The following is a 20933-nucleotide window of genomic DNA, read 5'->3' as shown; positions in this document are numbered from 1 at the left end:
TCTCTCTATTTACATACCAAACGTCTCATAAGCTATACGAGAAATAATACATGAATAACTTGGATTTTATCCAGCTACCGATCGACCCCTTACGGTTTCATATTAAGAATTTTTTTTTTCTTCACTCATTCACTGATTTTATTAAAATATTATATGACTCGTTGATTTAATTTAATAAATTGAGCATATGATTTGTCTAACAAAACAAATCACTGATAAATAATTAAGCATATTGCAGACTAATTCACATTATACAAGTGGATGTGACAATTAAAAAAATAAAATAATGCACGACGTGAGCATAAAATTGGATTTTATTACCAAACAAACTATTTGCAAAATTTGGGGAACAGACCAATTTTCTTTGCTTGCTTTGGAAGTTAAAAATACACTTCTTTGACTGATTAGTATAATCCAAAAACATTGTGACAATTTTTTTTTGATTAAATAAAACGTGGCTTTCTTTAATAATGCATATTTGTCTTGATATAATCCAAAAACATTGTGACAATTTTTTTTTGATTAAATAAAACGTGGCCCCCTTTAATAATGCATATTTGTCTTGCTTTAATTAATAATTAAATCCATTTGATACCATGCCAAAAAGTCACATCCCCACCTTCATTGACTATGTGCAATTTATTTTCTTTTTATACGTAATAGTAGTGAATAGTAATCGAATCAGTTTATATGCATTGTAACTATTTCATTAAATATGTTATTTTTCATTAATATAGATAAAGACTATTATTTTTAAATGTCTTTTTCATATCTTTAAATTTTTTAAGGGTTACAATTGTTATTTTTGAGTCGAGAATCTATTGAAAACAATTTATTTTTCTTTGAAGTAAAATGATAAATTGGGGGAAAATTTCTACAATTGGCAAGAATATTGATGCTTCAAATCCTTCAAGAATTAATATTAATAGAGTATTTTAACTTGGTTGTTCTTTTAATTTGATAACTAACCAATTTGAGTATGAAGTTAATGAAATTTGACTTAGATATCTTATTAGAGTAAAATGATATAAAATATATTTGATGTTCTTTTCCATCTTATATAAGAACAACCAAAAAATGATTTGAATGATTAATTTACAGTGACTCATTACTATAGTTAACAACAATTAATAAGAGATTAAACTCTAAAAATCAACTTGAACAAGTCTAGTCTTCATTTTGCCTAGGTTAACGATTACCTCAGGTTAATATTACACTCACAAATCACAATTAATGACACTTCCATAATCTTAGATAATAAGTATGAACAACTCCTTCCTCGTCTCAATGTATGTGACATCGTTTAACTTTACTCAAAGTACTCAAAAAAAAAAAAACTTTTTCTTGCGCACCTTTACTAATTCCAAGGGTACCTGTCACCAGATCTACTACTTTGTATTCATCATAATTCATAAGTGCATTATTATTGTATGATCTAATGTCACATAAATAATGCACCATATATACTTAGTAATAAAAGAAGGATTAATTATCACATTTTGTTAATATCCTCTTCTCAATTTTGACAGAGAATTCCAGCTGATGAAATGTATAAGCAAACAGGTATATATCATGTTGATGTAGAGACCAGAAAACTACTTGTTGAAATACATATTCCCGCAATTCGATAGATATACAACTTCCATACATATAAACAACAACTACGCTTCAATCCCAAGCTAGTTGGGGTCGGAAACCTCACTATCAACAACTTTCATACATATGGCTAAGCACAATAGTATACATTTGTCATCTAAACAAGAGGTTAATCAACAACGTCGCTACTAAAAAGCTTAAATTTATTGGCATCTAGAACCAACTTTCTTATAGAAGAAAAGGATCCAAGAAGACCAGCACAAGAGAATATAACCATTATAGAAGTATTTACCCAAAAGGTAATAGATGATTTCTTTGGTTTGAAAGTTATGTTGTAAAGTAGCATTGGGAGAATGAAATCGAGAGGTATAAAGCCAACAGCTCCTACAACACCGTTAATGTCACCAAAGAATGGCAACATAGCTGCAAAGAACCCGCAAAGTGTCATGTACAACGTTCTGAGGATTATTCGGGGGATTAGGTTTCTAAGAGAGAACACAGCCTTGTTTGCATCAGCCGAGTTCTTTTCCATGATTTCGTAAGCAACTTGAGAATATACCTGTGCCATATTTTGAAATAGTTACCACCATGTACATGACAACATGCTGGCGAAACAACATTTACTTGTGTAGCTTATGCGTGACTTACCAAACCAATGGCGAAGAGCTGCAGAAGAATAAAGACAATTGCAAGACCTAATACCCATGTCGGTGCCAAGGAAGGTCCTTCATCCGGCATTAAGCTCTTTAGAATGTTTGAATTGGATTTGTTTCCAAAAACCCAATATCCGGAAACAGATGCAGAGTAGAAAGTAACCAAGATTACAGAGTAGCACAACATAAGGCCTTTCAACATCTTTCCTGTTGCTGGTGGCGCGAGAGTTGCCTGCATTAGTTGACTACAAATTAACTTACATCTCTATGGCGTCACAACCTATTGACTGTCCACACATACATCAATTTGACATATTTTGCGACATCATCATGGACTAGCGAAGACCATTGGACATCATGAAATTGGGAAAGTCAATATGAATGAAGCTATTTATTTACCTGTATTTCTGGTAGTATTCCATTCCCAAAAATGGCTGCAATAATGGAGATAGACGTGAAAGCGCTAAATAACCGTGATAGGTGTGAGGTTTCTAAGGAGTAATCCCTCGGAGGTGCATTTTTTGAAGTACCTGCATAATGATGAAAATATTCAGTTAAACCGGACCTATATAGTAAAGTTACATGCTATTAACAAGAATTATTGGCTCCACTAACACTTCTGCTTGCTTCAGGCCAGGTTTGCATATATACTAATGTAAGCATATTGATTTCTGAACTCTCATTTCAGAGTGTTCTTAGAATGACATATTACAAAAAGATTGTCACGGCTGAAAAGAGTGAAAAACACACCTTAAGTATCACGGTTTTTCGATTTTCATACTTGAACTAGCAGGTGTGTGAGTTTCCTACCTCATGAACTATCACCAACAACTTATCAAAACACACCTCAACTATCAATTGTTCCATTTTCCTACCTGAACGATGCTCATATTTAGAGAACAACTGATAGTTGAGTCGTGTCTTGATAAATAGTTGGTGAAAGTTCAGGAAGGAAACTCACACACCTAGTTCAGGTATGAAACTTGAAAAAAAGGAGATACTTTAGGTGTGTTCTTGACCATTAACTCAGCTGAAAAAAAGGAAACCAGTTGTACTCACCTATTAAAGGTTCACAGCTAACGAGAAAAGAAATAAGGCTTACACTGTTGTCCATCATAAAACTGCATGATTTTCTCTTCTAGTAACCAAGTTTATGCAGGTTGAAGATAATTGGTAACCTTGTGTGTTCGATTCTCCAAATTATTCAGAAATATTCCGAGGACATGAAAAAGAACCTGAACCACAAAGAACATAAGAACTTACCAGCACGAATACAAGCACCAACAACTAGGAAAGTGTAGCCCAAGTTCAGAAACAACGATGCTAAGTTGATGTGCCTCAGGGAGTGGAAGGACGGAAATTGAGAGAGACATATCATTATTACTGTAACCATTGCAATGAAGTGATACAATTTCAGTGGCCCGTGTGGTGAAAGTTCGGAGTACATGATCTTGTACAAGCAAACAAGAAATAACAAATTGTTCAATAACTTGAAAAAAAATGTAAACATAGCAATAGTTCGTAGTAACTATTTCAATTGTGCTATCATCCTATATATTTTTTAGTATTTAGGACCTTGAAGCATATCACAAACTGAATAACCTTTGTATTGACTCATGTCTTTTGTTAACAAAATATCCATCAATTTATCGGTGAGTACCAAAATCACTAAAAGATCTAACAGGTCAAACTCAAAGCAGGCAAAATTACAAACAAAAAGACAAGTGCCTCCAATTCTATCCAATTTGTACTTTCACAATCCCAGTACAACTCATTTTTTCATTTTGGGATGTCCTTGAATGTTTCTCATACTTAATTTACAAACAAGGTATTCTACACAACTCTAACTTCTTTATTGCAAACAAAATCCTCTTAACAAATTAGAGTTAAATCATGATATGATGATTCAAATTTTCTCTAACTTTTCAACTATTATTCCTTTAGTATTTTATTCAACTTCTACCATTATAATGCAAAAAGTCAATTAAGCTTATTGAAATTTCTTCGCAACTTAACATTGTTACATGAAATGTTATGAAGGTCCATTACCCAAAAAATTACTCTGTTTCAATTTGTTTGTCAAGTTTTGACTTGGCACAAAATTTAATAAAGTAAAGAAGACTTTTGAATCTTGTGGTCTTAAACTAAAAATCTATAGATTGTATCAAAATATCCTTTAATCTTGACTAAAAAGAAAAGTAAGACAAACAAATTGAAATGGAGGGAGTATCATATTGTAGAAGTAAAATCATTTATAAGAGAAACTACATGACCATTTGGCAGTTTGGTTCGGTACATGCAACAGGAAAGGACAGGCGATCTTAAGATACATCTTAATGGCTTATTCTGCACAGAAACAAGAAAGGTTGTGCATAACCTTAATATTTTGATCCCAATGATAAAACTGATGCCACATTCACAATTAGTTAATTGTATTAGCCTATTAGGGATACCAACTTCTTTTCTTTCAGAAGTTTAAAGAGACAAAACGTTATTCTTTCAACGGTATTATGTCATACTTAACAATTAACATTTAGAAACTAATCATCTATATGGATGATGACATGTGCTAAGTCCAAGTAATCAGCTAATACATGTTATATTATTGTAACAACTGTGCTACTCTGCTAGTGGATTTTCATGGAACTTCCAAAGTCTTTAGTGTTTTTGTTGTAAAGCATACATATTAGTTGAGTCAGATTCTCAAAGAGGAAAAAGATAAGTGGATAACTGAAAGGAAAAGTTCCTGAATACAAATATATGTGAATCTTGGAAATGAAAACTTGTTGAGGTGAGAAGTTTATTTAACAATTAACATGAATGAAGAACTGGAAAATGACAACTGGCTGTTCCAGAAGCAAGTACCTGAAGGCATTCTCCGGCAAGCAGAATTGCTCCTATGCTAATGCCAGTGTTAACTGCTGTCTGAATAAATATCACAAAATAAAACATCCAGCCAGAACCTACATCAGTGCAACACAAAATCCTTTAGTTTTAAAAGAGGCTTGTTGTAAAATGCTCAAGTTTGAGTTATAGTTGTTACATATAAGGCATCATTCATATATCTTACCGTTCAATGACTAATAGATTATACGATGTAACCAATATATGTGGGAAGTAAATCAAAATATTAGCAGAAAGCGAAACTTCTAAAACCGGCCTAAATTGGATGAGAAGATGTTGAATAATATTAAAACTATTAATGTAATGTTCATCTAGCATTGTAGATTGACTTCTTCATATGAGGTTCAGAATGTTTAACTTCTTCTTACGAGGCAGTGTTGTCAAAGGTTCATTTAAGACACGCTTAAGCCCTGAAAACTCAGGATATGTGCTTCGCGTCAATTAGGGTGATTTAAGTGTAGGCAAGGCACTAAGTGGTGCACCTCATTGTTCATAAGTTCTATTTTGAATAGAGTTGTACTAAACAACAAAAATGATTGGCAAAAGAAATATATTTATTGTAAAGGAAATCAACGAAGTTGTTACTTTTTTCTTGCATTATATATTTTTAAATTTTTTCTTCATTGTGCCTTTTACTTGACCCAAGGGTCTATCCGAAACAACCACTCTATCTCTGAGGTAGGCGTAAGGTTTGCATAGACACTACCCTCCCCAATGGGATTACACTGGCTATGTTGTGCGCCTCTTTTAACTAAAGCACCACATTTTAATTCCACTTTGTTGCTTAAAGCCCTGAGAGACCTAAAACACTTTTTAACGCTTTTTGTCTTAGACAACACAGCTACGAGTTAAAGAACTTTAAGCCATTCATTCCATCCATTATTTTTTTAGCCTCCTCCAACAAACACCAATTATCTAAATTCACTATGTTCAAAAGGTACAAAAAACACTAACTATATATTTTTTCTTTTAAACCTAGGAGAAATCTAACAAAATCATTGAAGTCTGGTGGCTACAGTCAAAATAGTCATGCCAAATATCCTATTCAAAGTCACATCAACATTGCACTCACATTGAAGGTCCACTAGAGGCATCAAAGGCCACCTACAACAATAAAGCAAATCTATGTTTTTTTAGTGGAATCAATTCTTCTTAACACATGCCAGAATAACTTTTTCCTCTAAAAGAGCTTTTAAGTATTTTAAAAATGCAAAAAGTTGTAACTTCAAATGAAAGACTAACCAAATCATCTTTGGATCTCAGTCCAAAAAGTAGTAAATACAATTATCTAAAGGGCAGAAATCCCCTTCCTTTAAATCAGCATAGCATTGCACAATAAAAACAAACTTAAACAGTGCTACATCGTTTGATTAATTCAATAGTTTAGACTTCTATTCTTAAAACAACAACCATTGACAAGTCAAAAACTAACAACAATCATTACTACCACACCTTAATTACAAACTAGTTCAAGTCGGCATATGATCCATCACCATCCATTTCACTCTATTTGTGCTCATTCCATTCTAATACTTACTATTCTATAGTTCTCTAGCACTAAATATCTAAACCAACTAAAAAGGCTACAATTTGAAATAGAACATATAAGGGTGTACCCTAATAGTCAATGGAGCGAATCAAGAACCATGAGTTCTGAAGTTCAAATCTTGGCAGAGTCAAAAGGTCTCAAGTTCAAATCTCAACAAAGTCAAAAAAACACCAAGTGATTTCTTCCACCACTTGTGCTGGTGGGAGTTAGCACCTATCTCGTATAATCAGTCAAGGTACTAACCCCAACACCAAGATCATCAAAAAGGAAAAAGGCTCTCAAATTCAAATCTCAAGCAAAGTAAAAAACAATACGTGATTTCTTCCGAAACTTATGCAGGTGGGAATTAGCACGTATCTCATATAATTAGTCGAGGTACTAACCTCAACACCATGATTATCAAAAAGGAAAAAATCTCTCAAGTTCAAATCTCAGCAAAGTCAAAAAGCACTAAGTGATTTCTTCCGAAACTTGTACTGGGGGAGTTAGCACATATCTCGTATAATCAGTCAAGGTACTAACCCAACACCATAATTATCAAAGGAAAAAAGTCTACTAGTTAAACTAGAAAACAACAATAAGCATATCACCATGACATCACACACATAAAAAGGTCAAATTATGCAGGTAGGAGAAAGAAGAACAATTCTTCATGGATTGGGGGTGGGGGTGGGGGGTTTTTCTACCTAAAACATCAGCAGCAAGTTCTCTGAATCTGATATGCCGGCGACCGGACTTCTCACAGTGATCAAGAACCAAAGACATGAGATAATATGAGTAAAAAGTAACCAACCCCATCACCGTTAAACAAATAAACCCCAATGCCCATCCTAAACCTCTGAAAACATACGGCAATGTCAGCACCGTTGGTCCTACTATCGCCGTCGTCAAATGAAATCCAGCATGCCACCATTCCCCTGTTCCCAAAAATAAAAAAACGCCCATTTTAACACCACAACTATAAACGAAATTCTTCAACAAAATCAGCTATAATACTATATAAAAAGATGAAATCTTTAGCTATAAAACTGTAAAAAAAATGACATTTTAAGCTTACAAAAAACGGAAATTTATTGAATTTTTTTTTTTAACCTTTTGATTCCAGAACAAAAGCAGCACCAGCATCGTCTTCACGGCGATTTTCAGGAAAAGGGTCATTGCGAACAGGCTCTGGAACACCCATTAACGATTTTTTTGTATAACTATGATGAACTCATATGTGATTTACGTTCTTGTTGTATACAAGAATGATATAAGAGAAGAAATTGAAATTACAGAAGAGGACAAAACAATCCCTCATTTATAGGAGTTGACGAAGGTACAATGCCCAGATTTAGATTTATATTTAACTCTATTTCCGTTTATTAAAAATCGGGTTGATATACTACCTCCGTCTATGTTTAATTGTCATAATTTTTATTTTATTTTTAGAGTCAAACGATAATAACTTTCACTAACATTTTATAATGTATTTTTCATCATATTGATATGCAAAAAGTTTGAATTTATAGTATTTTTTGAATATTTATTTTTTTGTTTAAAATATCGAATTAATATAATCTAATTTAACTTTAAAAATTAGTCAAATTAATTTTTGAAAAACGCACGATGACAATTAAAAATAAACAGATGGAGTATAGTTTAAATTGATTTTTCATGTTAAAATATTTTAGATGTATTTATTTAATTTAATATGTTATACAACAATCTTGTATAGTCCTAAAAATGGAATCTAAAGAAGGTAACATAATATACCTAATATTATGTTTTTGAGATAATTTAATATGTTTTGTATAAGAAAAAAATATCGCATTTGCCTTACTTTTAAGTATCTTAATTTTGATCGATTATAAAATTTAAAGAAGACTTTTGAATGTTATAGTGTTAGATTAAAGATGTGTGTAATTCTTTAAATTGTGGTCTTAATTTATGGTGTAAGATGTTGAAATAGAAAAAAAAATAGTAAATATAGAAAGAGACATTATAAGAGACATTATTTTTTGGAATAACCAAAATAGAAAGTAAGATACTTAAATTAAAACAATAGAGTAATTTTATTAGATATTCAAAATCTATAAAATAAATAAATAATTGATTAAAATTTAATAAAAATCAAACGGATTGAGTTTTGATTTTTATTTTAACCCATTTTAATTCAATTTATTTCAGGTCAAATAATTTAAATGAGATTTCTCCGCCGTGGTTTTATAGGGTTTTGGCATATTTGATGATGGAGAATTCAATTTTAAGATTGGTTGAAATATTTATCTATTTATGTATTTATTTGCTTTCCATTTTGTGTTTGTTATTTAAGGGCCCCATTAGTTTGAATTTTCAAAAGCAAATGCATATATAGTAGTTTTAAAATCAACTTTTTCACATATAAACGTAAATAAGAGAGTTTTGAGAAAACTTATAAGCTCGATAAATTAATTTATAAGTATTTTTTTTGCAAAGTTCTTATTAGAAGTGGCGAAAGCAGATTTATCTGAATTTATTATTGGTGATCTTGCGTATAAGAATTAAGTCATTCATTTGTAGATAGAAGCTAAATACTAGTAACATATTTAGTAGCATTTTCTTACGTATAAAATTTTATAACCCTAATTCGATATTTTTTTTTACAATTTAGAAATTCATATAAATTATGAGGGTGTTTCTATATTAGTTCATGATGTATAAAAATTAAATAATTAATATTTAAATAACTGAATTTTATAAAATAATATATAAATTTCTTCATAACTAATTTTTACATTATAATAGTTATGTAATTCTAACCGATTATCGAACAACCAAAAAACACAATTATGCAAATAAAATAAAGAAAGAATTGTGGCTGAAAGTGTAAAGAGATTCGAAGTTAGGAAAATGTCATTTTCATTCCATAAAAAAACTTTCATTTCATTAAAACAATTTGCTAAAGTTAAACAAGTTTGGCCTTTATGATTTTATCACACAGAAAATACGAAGTTAGAATTTTAAATACATAGTTTTGAGATTTGAAAACTACATACTGAACTATAAATAAATTATCTTTATATATTAAATAAAAAACTTTTAATATAACATTGACCCATCGAATATATATTTTCCTTGAGAGGTATCAAATATAAAAAAAGATTTGAAATAGAATAATATCGATTCGTGAGTACAACATAACTTGTAAGTGCTATGTACAATTTCGATGCGACTCCTAACCAATGTGCATGTGATCATGGATAATGTTTGTATTATTAGAATAAATAAATAGTAAATCGATTTGATTATCCGTGCAAAGATTTAAAAAAGAAGTGCTTCCTCTATATCAATGCATTGTTCGACTTCATATAAAGTATGAGAAAGAAAAGAAGTCTTTTAAATATGTAATCTAAAATAAAATAAAAATATGTGTGTGTTATAAATCAATTCACTGTAAAAGAAAAATATTAAAATTAAGTTATTTCTAATTATAGAAAGGTGACATTATTTTTTAAATAAATTTAAAAAAATATGTCATTATTATAAATTAATAGAAAGAAAGTACTAATTTAAGACATTGTTATATATATATATAATAAATTATTTATTGCATACTTCCTACGTCTCAATTGTTTGGCACACCATCCAATTTTTGAGAACCAACGAAATTTTTTTATCGTAAATTTTTTGTATGTCTTTCAATATTGTTTTTGAATGATTCACTATAATACTTCTATTTAATTTTATACATATAAATTTTATTTCAAAATTTTTAAATTTTTTATATCTTAATTCACAATTTTCTCAAGAAATCAACTCTCTATATTCGAATGATACCACATATTTACTTTTTATTAATAAAGAATTATTAATCAAGTGAGATGAAACTCATGAAAATGGCAAACAATATGATTACATGAAGTAATATTTTGTCCATATATTAGAAGAATTGCGTCACTCCTTTTATCCCACAACTAAAAAGTAATGTTCCCAAAGTGATGTTAATTCTACCAAAATCTTGCACGCTTCGTTTCTCCTATTATTTCTATTATTTCCTCCGTTCATTTTTACTGGTCCAATTTATTAAAAAGAAATGATCATTTTTATGATATTATATACGTAAACCTTACTTACACATTAGTAATTCGTTTTGAAGTACAGTATGAATTTAGATTCGGAGTAGGTAATACCCCTAAAGAATTGTGTAAGGTTTACTTATATAATATCATAAAAATGATCATTTCCTTTTAATAAGTTGGACCAGTAAAAAACCCCTCATGTTTTAGCCATGTTGATAGTAGGTAAGAATTTTAACTAAGTTTATTTAGTGATGTGTTGAGTCAAGAAAAATTTCATGAACAAGATGCGTTTTAAAATCGTGCACATACCAGCAAACAATATCAGTAGCAAATATTTTTTTATTTTTTTTTCTTACTACTCTACTAAAATAATTAAGGCACTCAACTACCACCGCACTTGCGCCATTGCCGAAAATTATTTGTTGGTTCATCCATTATTGAATTGTTGAAAAACTTCCAACGGTTTCACATGAATGAGCATTAAAAGAGGAACACTTCCCCAATAATGACAACAAGATATTTTTGAATTGCGTGATAAAATTAGTCCATAAAATATAATTTATACATATGTATGTATGTATAATAATACTCTATAATTGCTTCATTTATATAATGTCATTTATACTTCATGACTACGTTCATTAGTTGTCAACATTTGAACGAATAAAAAATATCAGTTATAACTTCATGACTACGTTCATTAGTTAAAACGTTTGAACTTATAAAAAAATAAAAAAAAATAAACTTAATAAGAATTGAACGACTTAATAAGAATTGAACGAATTAATTTTATGCTATTTCAATCACATTAACTCAGCAAGTATGACTAAATCCAAAGTCATCCATAAGAAGTCAAATGAAATGAACTAACAAGAAGAAAAATTGAAATGACTATTTCAAGTTTTCAACTCTAACTAGCAGGCATTTTCTATGTTCAACATAACCAGTTGAACTTGTTCTAAGCAGCACCTATTTTCTAATTGTTGTTGTTCTGCTTTTCAGCTGCAGTTTTGTTGTATTCTTCCATTTCCTTTTTGTATCCTTCCATCGCTTCAGCTGCTTCGTTAGTCCAGACTTGTTTTTCTTCTTCACTCAATTCCTACACATCAAAAAATAGTAAATATACGTCAAAAGACAGTCTGGTGCACAAAACATCGCGATCATGCAGGGCAAGGGAAAGGGTCGCACCCCAATGGAGTGAGGGGTGTAAGTGTAAACAATCTATCCTTATCCAAGCATGAATGACGGATTACACAGCTCGGCCTATAGTTAAGGTAACAACTTTACAGTTTCTCCAAGATTTGTCCCCACACACACTAAAGGGTGTGGTCCGATGCACAAAGCAATCCTACAGTCACATGGAACACACAACAACATATGCAGTGTAATCCCACGTAAGTGGGGTCTGGAGAGGGTAAAAATGTACTCAAACCTTGCCTACCTTGGGAGTAAAGAGGTTGTTACAGAAAATACCGAAATGGTGAAAGTCGTGTCAAAAAGGAATTCTACCTTCCATTTCAGTGAAATGAGAGCATTAATGGTAGAATTGTTAATTCCAGGACGCTCTTCGACTAGTTTCTTTCTTTCTTCTCTACTGAAACGAAAGAATGATGAAGCAGGCTTCTTTGGTTTGTTAGGATCCACATTGTCATCCTTTTGTTTCTTCTTTTGGCGATTTTCTTTCGTTTTCTGCCAGAAGTCACATTCATAACAAACCAATCAATCAGCTTAACTCAACTTTTGTAAAAGCCTAATCAGAAATTGTATCAAGAATGGCTAGACAAACCTTGATCAAATTTTCTGTCTTTTCTTTCTTTTTGAGCAATTGAAGTGCTTCTTGCTTCTTGAGTTTCATCGATTCCTCCTCTTCCTTCATGTGTTCAGCAGCTTCTTCATCTTTCTTCTTCTTATAAACTTCCATTTCTTGCAAATATTTCTCCTTTTTCTTCATTGCCATCTACATATATCGTGCGAAAACATGTCTATAAGCTTCTAAAATAAGAAACAACCAGACAAAAGGGGTTTCAATTCTCCAAAATTTAAGTAAAAATTACCTCCTCATAGGGTGCTTTTTGTTGCTCTGTCATGTTCTTCCACTCTTCACCAGTAATCTTCGCCACCTAGAAATGGAAGTACTAATTTAGAAATTTAATGAAATTCCAAGAAAGATTGCACACAACAAAACTCATCATGAATCTTTACCTCCTTCACATTGTTGTTGTTCTCAGCAAGTAGAGCAGCTCGACGCTCATTTGTAAACAGGAAAAATGCTGATAAAGGTTGTTTTGGTTTCAAGGGGTCCTTTTCTTTCCTATATAACATGAATTAACGAGGCGAATATAAGATTTAAAGTTCTTAAGCACCAAATAAATAGACTCAGAGAAAGTGAATTTTACTTTTTCTTCTTGTTTTCATTCACTATTGCTTCTTGCTGAAATTGAATGTATTGTTCAAGTAACTCCATAGCTGTCTTTTGTTTCTGCTCGTCATCCAAGAGTCTCATCGCTTCATGTTCGCGCTTCTCCATTCCAACGATTTTCAAGTATACTTCTTTCTCAGCTTGGTATTTTTCCTCATAAGGCTTTTTCTCTTCTGCACTTATTGTTTTCCACTTAGCACCCAATAAATTGGCCATCTCCTTGAACTCAGCATTTGGATTAGCTTTTTTCACCTGAAATAACCCAATCCCCATTTAGAAACCAATAATACTAAAAAGAACATTTCAATTGAGATTGATGAACCCTTCTTCACATTTTACCTCATTCCATTGGTCTTTGCACCACAATAGATATGGCGGAACCGGCCTTTTCTTTGAAGGATCCACCTTTTTCTTCTCTTTCTTTTCCTCTTTGTCTCTCAGCGATTGCACAATAGGGAAGTTCTAATGAAAATTGGAAATTAAAAATGTCAGCTTTGAAACAAACTAGTTACAAACGACAGCATAACCATTGACCAGTGTAATCCCCCACTGCGGGGGTGGTTTAAGGAGGGTAAAATGTACGCAAATTGTAGAAAGAACATACAAACAAGAACGAATGAAATATACAAATCTACGGCATCTCAATCCCCAAATGATAAAAATGTAATCTTTGATACAAATAATGCTTCAAAAGGATCAAATCAAACAGGGGCAGATCTAGAGAACCGGTAACAAGTTCTGCAGAATCCAGTAGCTTTAGCTGAGACTCAACTTAATAGATATATGAACAATTTATCAAAAACTCAATAGCTTTGATTTCTTTTTCGATCTACTTTGATATGACTTTTCTTGTGCGAAGGGTCTATCAAAAACAAACTTTCTACCTCCCCGAGCTAACTACACTCCCCAGACCCCACTAGTGGAATTACACGGTATGTAGTTGTTGTAATTTATCGAGAATCAAGTAAGTTGTCTTTTTTTAGAATTCAAAAATCTATAAACTTCAAATTCTAGATTTGCATATGATATCAAAAGACGAGATTCAACAAACATACCAAGGTTGGTTTGAACTCTTTCATTTTCTGCAGCTTTTTGAGTTCAGTCTGAAGCTTCTCATGCTCTTTACCTCGCGCTTCAAGCTCTTCCTCCTTCTGCTTCAGCATTTCCTCTCTAGCCTTCAGCATTTCCTCAGTCTGCTCCTTCTCAAGTGTCGTCTTCTTAAGCTTTTCTTGCATTTCTAGCAACTCTTTCTCAAAAGAACTCTGCTCCATCTGCTGCTTCACCGCCTTTGAGGCCCCCCTCTTGTTCGATTTCTTCTGGGATTGTGGATCAACATTCTCTTTAGCAGAATCATCCACAGGCATCACCACGGAAGGCGGCTGAACTACAGTTCCAGCCAGTATATTGGCTTCGTTCGACGACTGTTTTTTCTGCTTCAGCACCTTCCTAGACTTCCCCTTCTTCGCGGGGACAGCGTCGGAGGGAAGAGTCATTTCAGCAACAGTAGCCATGGCTTAGGGGGCTTGAAGAAAAAAAGGTTTAACCTAAAAAAGCAAAATCTTTTTAATGGTATTTGTTTTGTGAAAGAATGGGGCTTTATATAGGAAAATGGAGACCCAACGGCTAGTTTTTTCAAATTCAAAAGTGCACTTTAGGTTCCAAGTTTCATAAAGTAAAGAATTTAATAAACTTTACCGTTAGCTGAATTAGATTTGGTTTGCTAATATCCTTCTAAACACTCTTAAATAGGAAAAATCTTAGAAGCATCATTCAATAGAAAACTTAAATCTAGCTTCATTCAATTGAAAATATTTGAAGATCAGATTTTCGAAATCTGATCAACTTCATGGTCAAACAAAAAAATTAAAGGTAAATTTTCAAAATTTATGACCAAACGCTAGCCTATAAACTCCCTTATTCTTTTTCTACCCACATAAAACGATTTAACATAATACATGCTACCCCAACCAGCACAAGCACGAGTAACTCCGTTCACCAAAATTTGAACCAATAGAAAGAAATCATCTTATAATTCTGTTTAATCATTCCAAACTGTGGAATATCAAAGAATAAGATAAAAACTGCACCAAATTACCTTAGTTGTGACTTGCAAATTTTTATTATAAGTACAAAGTGTACATACAACACAATCTTGTTACTGACCAACATCAAATTCTCATTTGATTCAGAACTCTAGAAATAAATATTTCCAAATCCCAAAAGAAAGAAAAAAGAATTCCCACTACAGATTCCTGGAAAATCATGTATATGAGAATCAGGTAATAACATTGCAATCAAGATGAACTTCCCTAATTGAAAAAATCTATATATTGGCAAACTGATGCATCATCCGTGGAACATAGTCGCGAGGAGCACCTGTTGTGTGCCTTAAATCTTTAGTATTCACATCACAGAGTAGAGATAAACAAGCAATGTTCATCCCAGTGAGCTAGCCTTGCTTTTTTCTCAAGAAAACAACTTACATTTCACAAGTTCATCTCATTGACCATTCAACACCATCTCCATTAGCATATCGTTCCAGGCGTCTATAGGTCCAGGCAAACACCAATGCAAGCAGTCATTGATGACTTTTGCATTCTTATCTTTTGCAAATGGCTGGAAATGCCTGTATGGACCTGGATGCCCGTCGGGCCTCATTAATGAAAGGCTAGTTACATCGAAAAGTTTTAGATTCAAACCCTTCTCAGAAGCTTTAGCTGTAGCCTTTCCGATTTCCTCCAACTCAATTTCATGTAGAATTTTGTTGACCTCACTCAAACTGAAATTACCTTCCTTCACTGGTTTTGTTCTTTTACAATTTCCTCCGCTAAACCACTCACCATTTTCGAAATGGTCTGGTGTCGCGGTCCTGAAAAAGATCATGCCTTTGTGATTTGATGAGAGGATGTAGTTGAAAACATTACCAAGAACTTTACGGTACGCAAAGTTGAAACCAAGCTCAGTAAAGTTCTTTTTGGGACAGTAGTGACAGCCCAATACTGTATTGTTTTCATAGTAGATTGCAGTTTTGACATACCACTCACCACTAGCAAATATCATATAGTCAAAATCCTTAAACTGATCTGTCCAACTCGTATCAAGTTTGTCGATATGAAGTTCAATCTCAGCTGTGGAAACTCCATTGTAGTCTTCAAATATATCTGCCTTTGCCAGAAAGGGGGACCAAATTACTGAAACGGTGAAGTTGTACGAGGGGAATAACCATCTCCTGGATCGGTACTCCTTGTCATGGTATACTTCAACAGCTTCCTCTACCTGAAATAGCATCATTTAACAATCAACAAGCTGACTCAAGAAGAAACCTATAGCTACAATTTTTTTTAAAAACAATAGCACAAACATACAGTTAGAAGAGCGACCAGTTCACAAAATCAGAACATTCAAATAGTAGCATCAAATCCTGCTGATAAAATTATACAAGAAATTACAAATGACAGATGACTAGTATCTCATAATCACTCAGTGTCTAGCAACGATTGAGTGATTATACCCTACAAATCACTTCCTTGCTTCGAAAACTTCTTTTTTGAGCCGAGGGTCTATTGGAAACAGCCTCTATGCTCCACAAAGTAAGGGGATAGGGTCCGGGTAGATCCTACCCTCCCTATATCCCACTTGTGAGACTACACAGGGTATGTTGTTGTTGACTAGAAACTTTTGCAAGCAATTAATAGGCTCACTGGTTGACCAGCATGAGTGAACCATCCATTACGGCCGAAAGTCACATCCAAGATCGAAAAGTTAATAGATACCTTAGTTATATAACACTATAGCAAGGGGTTTGCCTTCTGGGTCGAGCTCGTCACACCGGGCTTGCCTAGTGCGGGTTACCTCTCCTATGTGGTTTGCGAGCTATTGCATAGGAGCGGGGGTTTTACCCTGTGCGCACCCAAAAGGGTAGCGGCTGCGGGTTTCCCTTGTCATCAAAAAAAAAAAAATAGTTTCTGTGCTAAACTGACTTTTATTTATCAAATCTTCATATAAGCAGTCTGATCTTCTGAAAAATCCAAGATGATACTAACATCTTACACTTTACACAGGAGGCTCCTTACTTCAACTACTCTAATATAAGGTCTTCAATAAGTGTGTGCTGAAACCTGTTACCATGAATCTAGTTGGCTTTCGGTACCCAAGTAAAGCTAACCAAACTTGATAGCTCAATAATTAACCGGTTACAAACATTTCCTAGCAGAGACCAAAATGGTGGGAAGCAAGAAAAAACATGAACACCGAGGAAGATTTTAAGGCTTCAACTAAAAATTAAGTTGAAAGAAACCAGTAAGCATCTCTTCAGAAAGTATGATTACTGTTCTTACTGAGGGAAATACTCCGGCAATATTATAATGGTGATTTAAAATATTCAACAGATAACATTCACGCTATCTCCCAGTAACAGCTTCCATGCAATATAAAGTTACACACATGCACTTTAATGTTTGAAACACCTAATTTAACGAGATTCAAAACAAATACTACATCCATTCCAAATTGACTGACTTTTCTTCTTGGGCTGCCCCAAATGCTGCCCACTTTTTTTAAAAAAAATAGAAAGCTCCGATGCATTTTTTTATTACTATAGAAAGCTGTATCAGTTCATTTCTACTTCTGGACAAACTTTTCTCCACCACATTCTTCAACAACACAAGTTGGACGGTTCATTTTCGGTGGCACGGAGCGAACATAATCAAGGATACCAAACATGGGAATGGAACATCATAATCCTCATTTCATTAATTTGTACCAATTGGATAACCAAAAATGTCCTAGGCAAAAATTTAAGCGCTAACTTATTCAAGACAAGCGAGCAGAATGTATCATGCCTTGAAGGAAAAAGATAATCCAAGCAATGACGATCAAAACGATCATTTTGTTACTTGATCAATGCCAATGCAAAATCATGGTGGAAACATGGCAAAAGAACAACCAAAACTTACACAAACAATTTAGAGCTATTGACAATGATTGTAACTTGCTACCTTTGAGAGTACGCAAAGAAATGATTGGACATGGTTCCTTGATATTGAATCACCAATTAATGCCCATGTTTTATTTCTCATAAATTGAAGAAACTTGAGTGGATTTAACCGAGGCAACTTGCAATTTCGTGGATTCCACCTCCAGTAAAGATAACCGTTATCTGGTCGGCCATTCTTCATACAATTCTGATGGTCTTCAATAAATTTGCATGTCTCATTCGTGTAAACAGGACCAGCTGGATCAGGAATCCAATCTCCGATGAAAAGATTACACGTCCCTGCTTGCTCTATAGCACAGCCAAGGAAACAAACGGCACCATGTGACGACAGAGATAACAAACTTGATATTCCAAAATAAGACATACTATAAAGGGAAAACAACTAAAGAACCAGCCAACAAATCTATAACCTACTATGACGTGGTGCAAGCTACGCAAATCAAACAAAGTGTAGTACTATGTACCCTGTCAACTTTAACACTTGTAACAATTTCAATCATTTCGAGCTCCCCACCAGGAAACCACCCAGGCTCCATACCAAATGAAATACAAACCAATAATAAGGCATCTTAGTTGCACATTTTAACTTACTCAGTCACAAAAATTAAAGCTAATAAACTGCACTCCTAAGAACCAGAACCACTAAATACACCAACATATCCACTATAATCCCACGAGTGATGCTAGGGAAGGTGGTGTCTGCGCAACCTTAGAGACCATTTCCAATAGACCCTCAGCTCAAGTAAAGCATATTAAAAAATACAGCATGTAAAGCAAATATAGTAATGAAGAATCCATACTGAAAACAAATGGAGAAGATAACAGTAGCAACAACAAATAATACAATAACCAAAGCCAAGGAGACGCTAAAATCAAGGACAAGATAATCCAGAAACCACTAAAAGGAAGGGGAAAAAGCAGAGATTCCATGATCATAGCTCAATGAGTGAAGAATACACTGCACAGACTACTCATTTGTATAATGGATATATAAGAAATATAAACATAAACATTATAACTATAACAGATCCAAAAGTACATAAATTATCACATTTCTCAATCATGCAACTCTTCTTCCTTAAGAACAATAAATGATCATTAAGCATTTACCTTCCCTAATCACATTCAAATACATTACATACTCTAAACTACAAATCCAAGAATTGGGAAAAAGCTGAAATACCTTCAGGACCATTCTGATCTGCAATCTCAGGCAAACTGAAAGAAACAGGAGGCGGTGAAAATAGAGTCTTTTGAACAAAAGGGGTTTCTTGAACTTCAGAAATCACATCAGATCTTGAAAATAAAAGCCTAAAAGCAAGACCCACAAGGAGAATCGAAAAACCCAACTTCAAAACAAAGTGATTTTGCTTGTAAACAGATTTCCACCAAGATTTCCAATGAAATAGCATTTTTTTCAGCATACCCACTTCTTCTTAGCTCTTCTCTATCAGTATAGCCAAAGATCTTCAATGAAAATTCATAAAAATGTAATCTTTAGCTAAATATTTCAAAAGGGTATCAACCTTTTAAGTGAAAAAACAGGTATTGATGATTATACAGTATTAAATACAAGTTGAAGTAACCGACAAATCTTGAGTGTAAGGAGTGACAAGTAGCTGATTACAAAAGCACATGATGAAGAAATGTTAAACAATTGAATTTTGGTTTGGAGTTGGACATTCACAGACAGAGAAGAAACAAGAGAATATTTTAATTTGTGTTCCTTATCACCAATTTTTATTTTTATTTTTTGTATACATATATTCTAGATCTAAAACAGATTTAAAAATTATAAAAAGTAGTCCCAAAGAAGTGTCCAAGCCCTGTTTAGTAATGTTGAGAATAATAGTTCAGTCGGTTGGCTATTTCATCATTCCCGACTATTTCATTATTCAATTTTTCATTAATCACCTTTTGCATTTTTCTTTTTGAGTTACGTTATCTTTGAGTTTCATTATTTTTTTATTTTTTCTTTAAAAGAAAATCTTGTTCTGATATCATATTATGAATTTTAAGAATTAAACTTAATTTAACCTCAGAAAGCTAATTCAATATTTCTTATATGACCATTGGGACTCTTTGCATCTAAATTCATAAGAAAACAAATACATAAAATAATGATTTTTATGACCAATTAAAATTGCCTTGTAGGATCTATAATTGCCTTGAGATGCCTAATAATATATACATTATTGGATCTTTTGAATAAACAACAAGAAAAACTTTATATAAAATAATTTAATTTAATTTGAATTAGGTAGGGTATCCATTCCAATCTTTTTGTCGTTACTCGTTAATATTAAAATACAATAACAATAATGTATTAGTTTCAAATAAGTTGGATCAATTCTATAAAATTTACTTCTTTGTTTAAGTTTAATTAATATCATCATATATAATAAAAATTAACATAATTTTTTTTAAAAAATCTAAATTATGAAAATTCATCAACAACAAATAAAAACAAGCTCACAAAGAAGTATTTACATCTAGATAAAAGGAAATCGCTCAAATGCTAAATACCCTCCACCTCCGATCCTAAAGTTATCGGTTCAAGTCACCAGAACTTGAAAAATGTAAAAATAGGAGGAAATAAGTATATATTTGCATCCTATTGGGGACATCACCCACAAATGCATTCTACCGTGCACGATCTTTTATGGAATGAAATAATTAAAAGAAAAATGCATTTAATGATGTGTCATTTTGGTGATTGGTTCTGTTTTCTTCAATATGAAGGACTCAAAAATATGGGGTTACATTATTATCATTG

General features: G+C 32.8%; 3 protein-coding genes across 3 annotated transcripts; all 3 read right to left on the bottom strand.

Moving 5' to 3' along the window:
* Window positions 1-1552: 1552 nt before the first annotated feature.
* Window positions 1553-7995, bottom strand: LOC125826865 (probable GABA transporter 2). Its single transcript, XM_049506207.1, has 7 exons — window positions 7795-7995; window positions 7389-7619; window positions 5115-5212; window positions 3513-3699; window positions 2649-2779; window positions 2245-2481; window positions 1553-2155 (listed from the first exon to the last, which is right to left on the bottom strand). The coding sequence occupies exons 1-7, from the start codon at window positions 7883-7885 to the stop codon at window positions 1766-1768; spliced, it is 1365 nt and encodes a 454-aa protein (XP_049362164.1). The 5' UTR covers window positions 7886-7995; the 3' UTR covers window positions 1553-1765.
* Window positions 7996-11509: 3514 nt separating this feature from the next.
* Window positions 11510-14694, bottom strand: LOC125826539 (high mobility group B protein 13-like). Its single transcript, XM_049505892.1, has 8 exons — window positions 14217-14694; window positions 13501-13623; window positions 13139-13413; window positions 12945-13053; window positions 12797-12862; window positions 12529-12699; window positions 12252-12431; window positions 11510-11841 (listed from the first exon to the last, which is right to left on the bottom strand). Exons 1-8 carry the CDS (start codon window positions 14670-14672, stop codon window positions 11719-11721), a joined length of 1503 nt encoding a protein of 500 aa, XP_049361849.1. The 5' UTR covers window positions 14673-14694; the 3' UTR covers window positions 11510-11718.
* A 563-nt stretch (window positions 14695-15257) lies between these two features.
* Window positions 15258-19902, bottom strand: LOC125826538 (protein trichome birefringence-like 23). The gene is made up of 3 exons (XM_049505891.1): window positions 19341-19902; window positions 18159-18445; window positions 15258-16437 (listed from the first exon to the last, which is right to left on the bottom strand). Exons 1-3 carry the CDS (start codon window positions 19579-19581, stop codon window positions 15661-15663), a joined length of 1305 nt encoding a protein of 434 aa, XP_049361848.1. The 5' UTR covers window positions 19582-19902; the 3' UTR covers window positions 15258-15660.
* Window positions 19903-20933: the final 1031 nt, after the last annotated feature.

Source organism: Solanum verrucosum, unplaced genomic scaffold (genome assembly GCF_900185275.1).
Source record: "Solanum verrucosum unplaced genomic scaffold, falcon-dt-bn FXZP01000060.1, whole genome shotgun sequence".
Taxonomy (NCBI): Eukaryota; Viridiplantae; Streptophyta; class Magnoliopsida; order Solanales; family Solanaceae; genus Solanum; species Solanum verrucosum.
Note: the sequence above shows the minus strand (reverse complement) of the source record. Positions and strands in the feature narration are given on the sequence as shown.

Bases quoted from the DNA above. Each gene is read 5' to 3' on its own strand.
- LOC125826865 (XM_049506207.1), bottom strand. From the start codon at position 7,885: ATGGGTGTTCCAGAGCCTGTTCGCAATGACCCTTTTCCTGAAAATCGC. The intron at 5,213-7,388 runs GTAGAAAAACCC...GCACTGATGTAG, and splicing joins ACTTGCTGCTGATGTTTTAG to GTTCTGGCTGGATGTTTTAT. The intron at 2,780-3,512 runs GTAAGTTCTTAT...ATCATTATGCAG, and splicing joins TGGTGCTTGTATTCGTGCTG to GTACTTCAAAAAATGCACCT.
- LOC125826538 (XM_049505891.1), bottom strand. From the start codon at position 19,581: ATGCTGAAAAAAATGCTATTTCATTGGAAATCTTGGTGGAAATCTGTT. The intron at 18,446-19,340 runs GTATTTCAGCTT...GCTGTGCTATAG, and splicing joins AGATCAGAATGGTCCTGAAG to AGCAAGCAGGGACGTGTAAT. The intron at 16,438-18,158 runs GTAGCAAGTTAC...ATGCTATTTCAG, and splicing joins TTCTTTGCGTACTCTCAAAG to GTAGAGGAAGCTGTTGAAGT.
- LOC125826539 (XM_049505892.1), bottom strand. From the start codon at position 14,672: ATGGCTACTGTTGCTGAAATGACTCTTCCCTCCGACGCTGTCCCCGCG. The intron at 13,624-14,216 runs GTATGTTTGTTG...AATTTTCATTAG, and splicing joins AAGAGTTCAAACCAACCTTG to AACTTCCCTATTGTGCAATC. The intron at 13,414-13,500 runs GTAAAATGTGAA...GGGTTATTTCAG, and splicing joins GCAAAGACCAATGGAATGAG to GTGAAAAAAGCTAATCCAAA.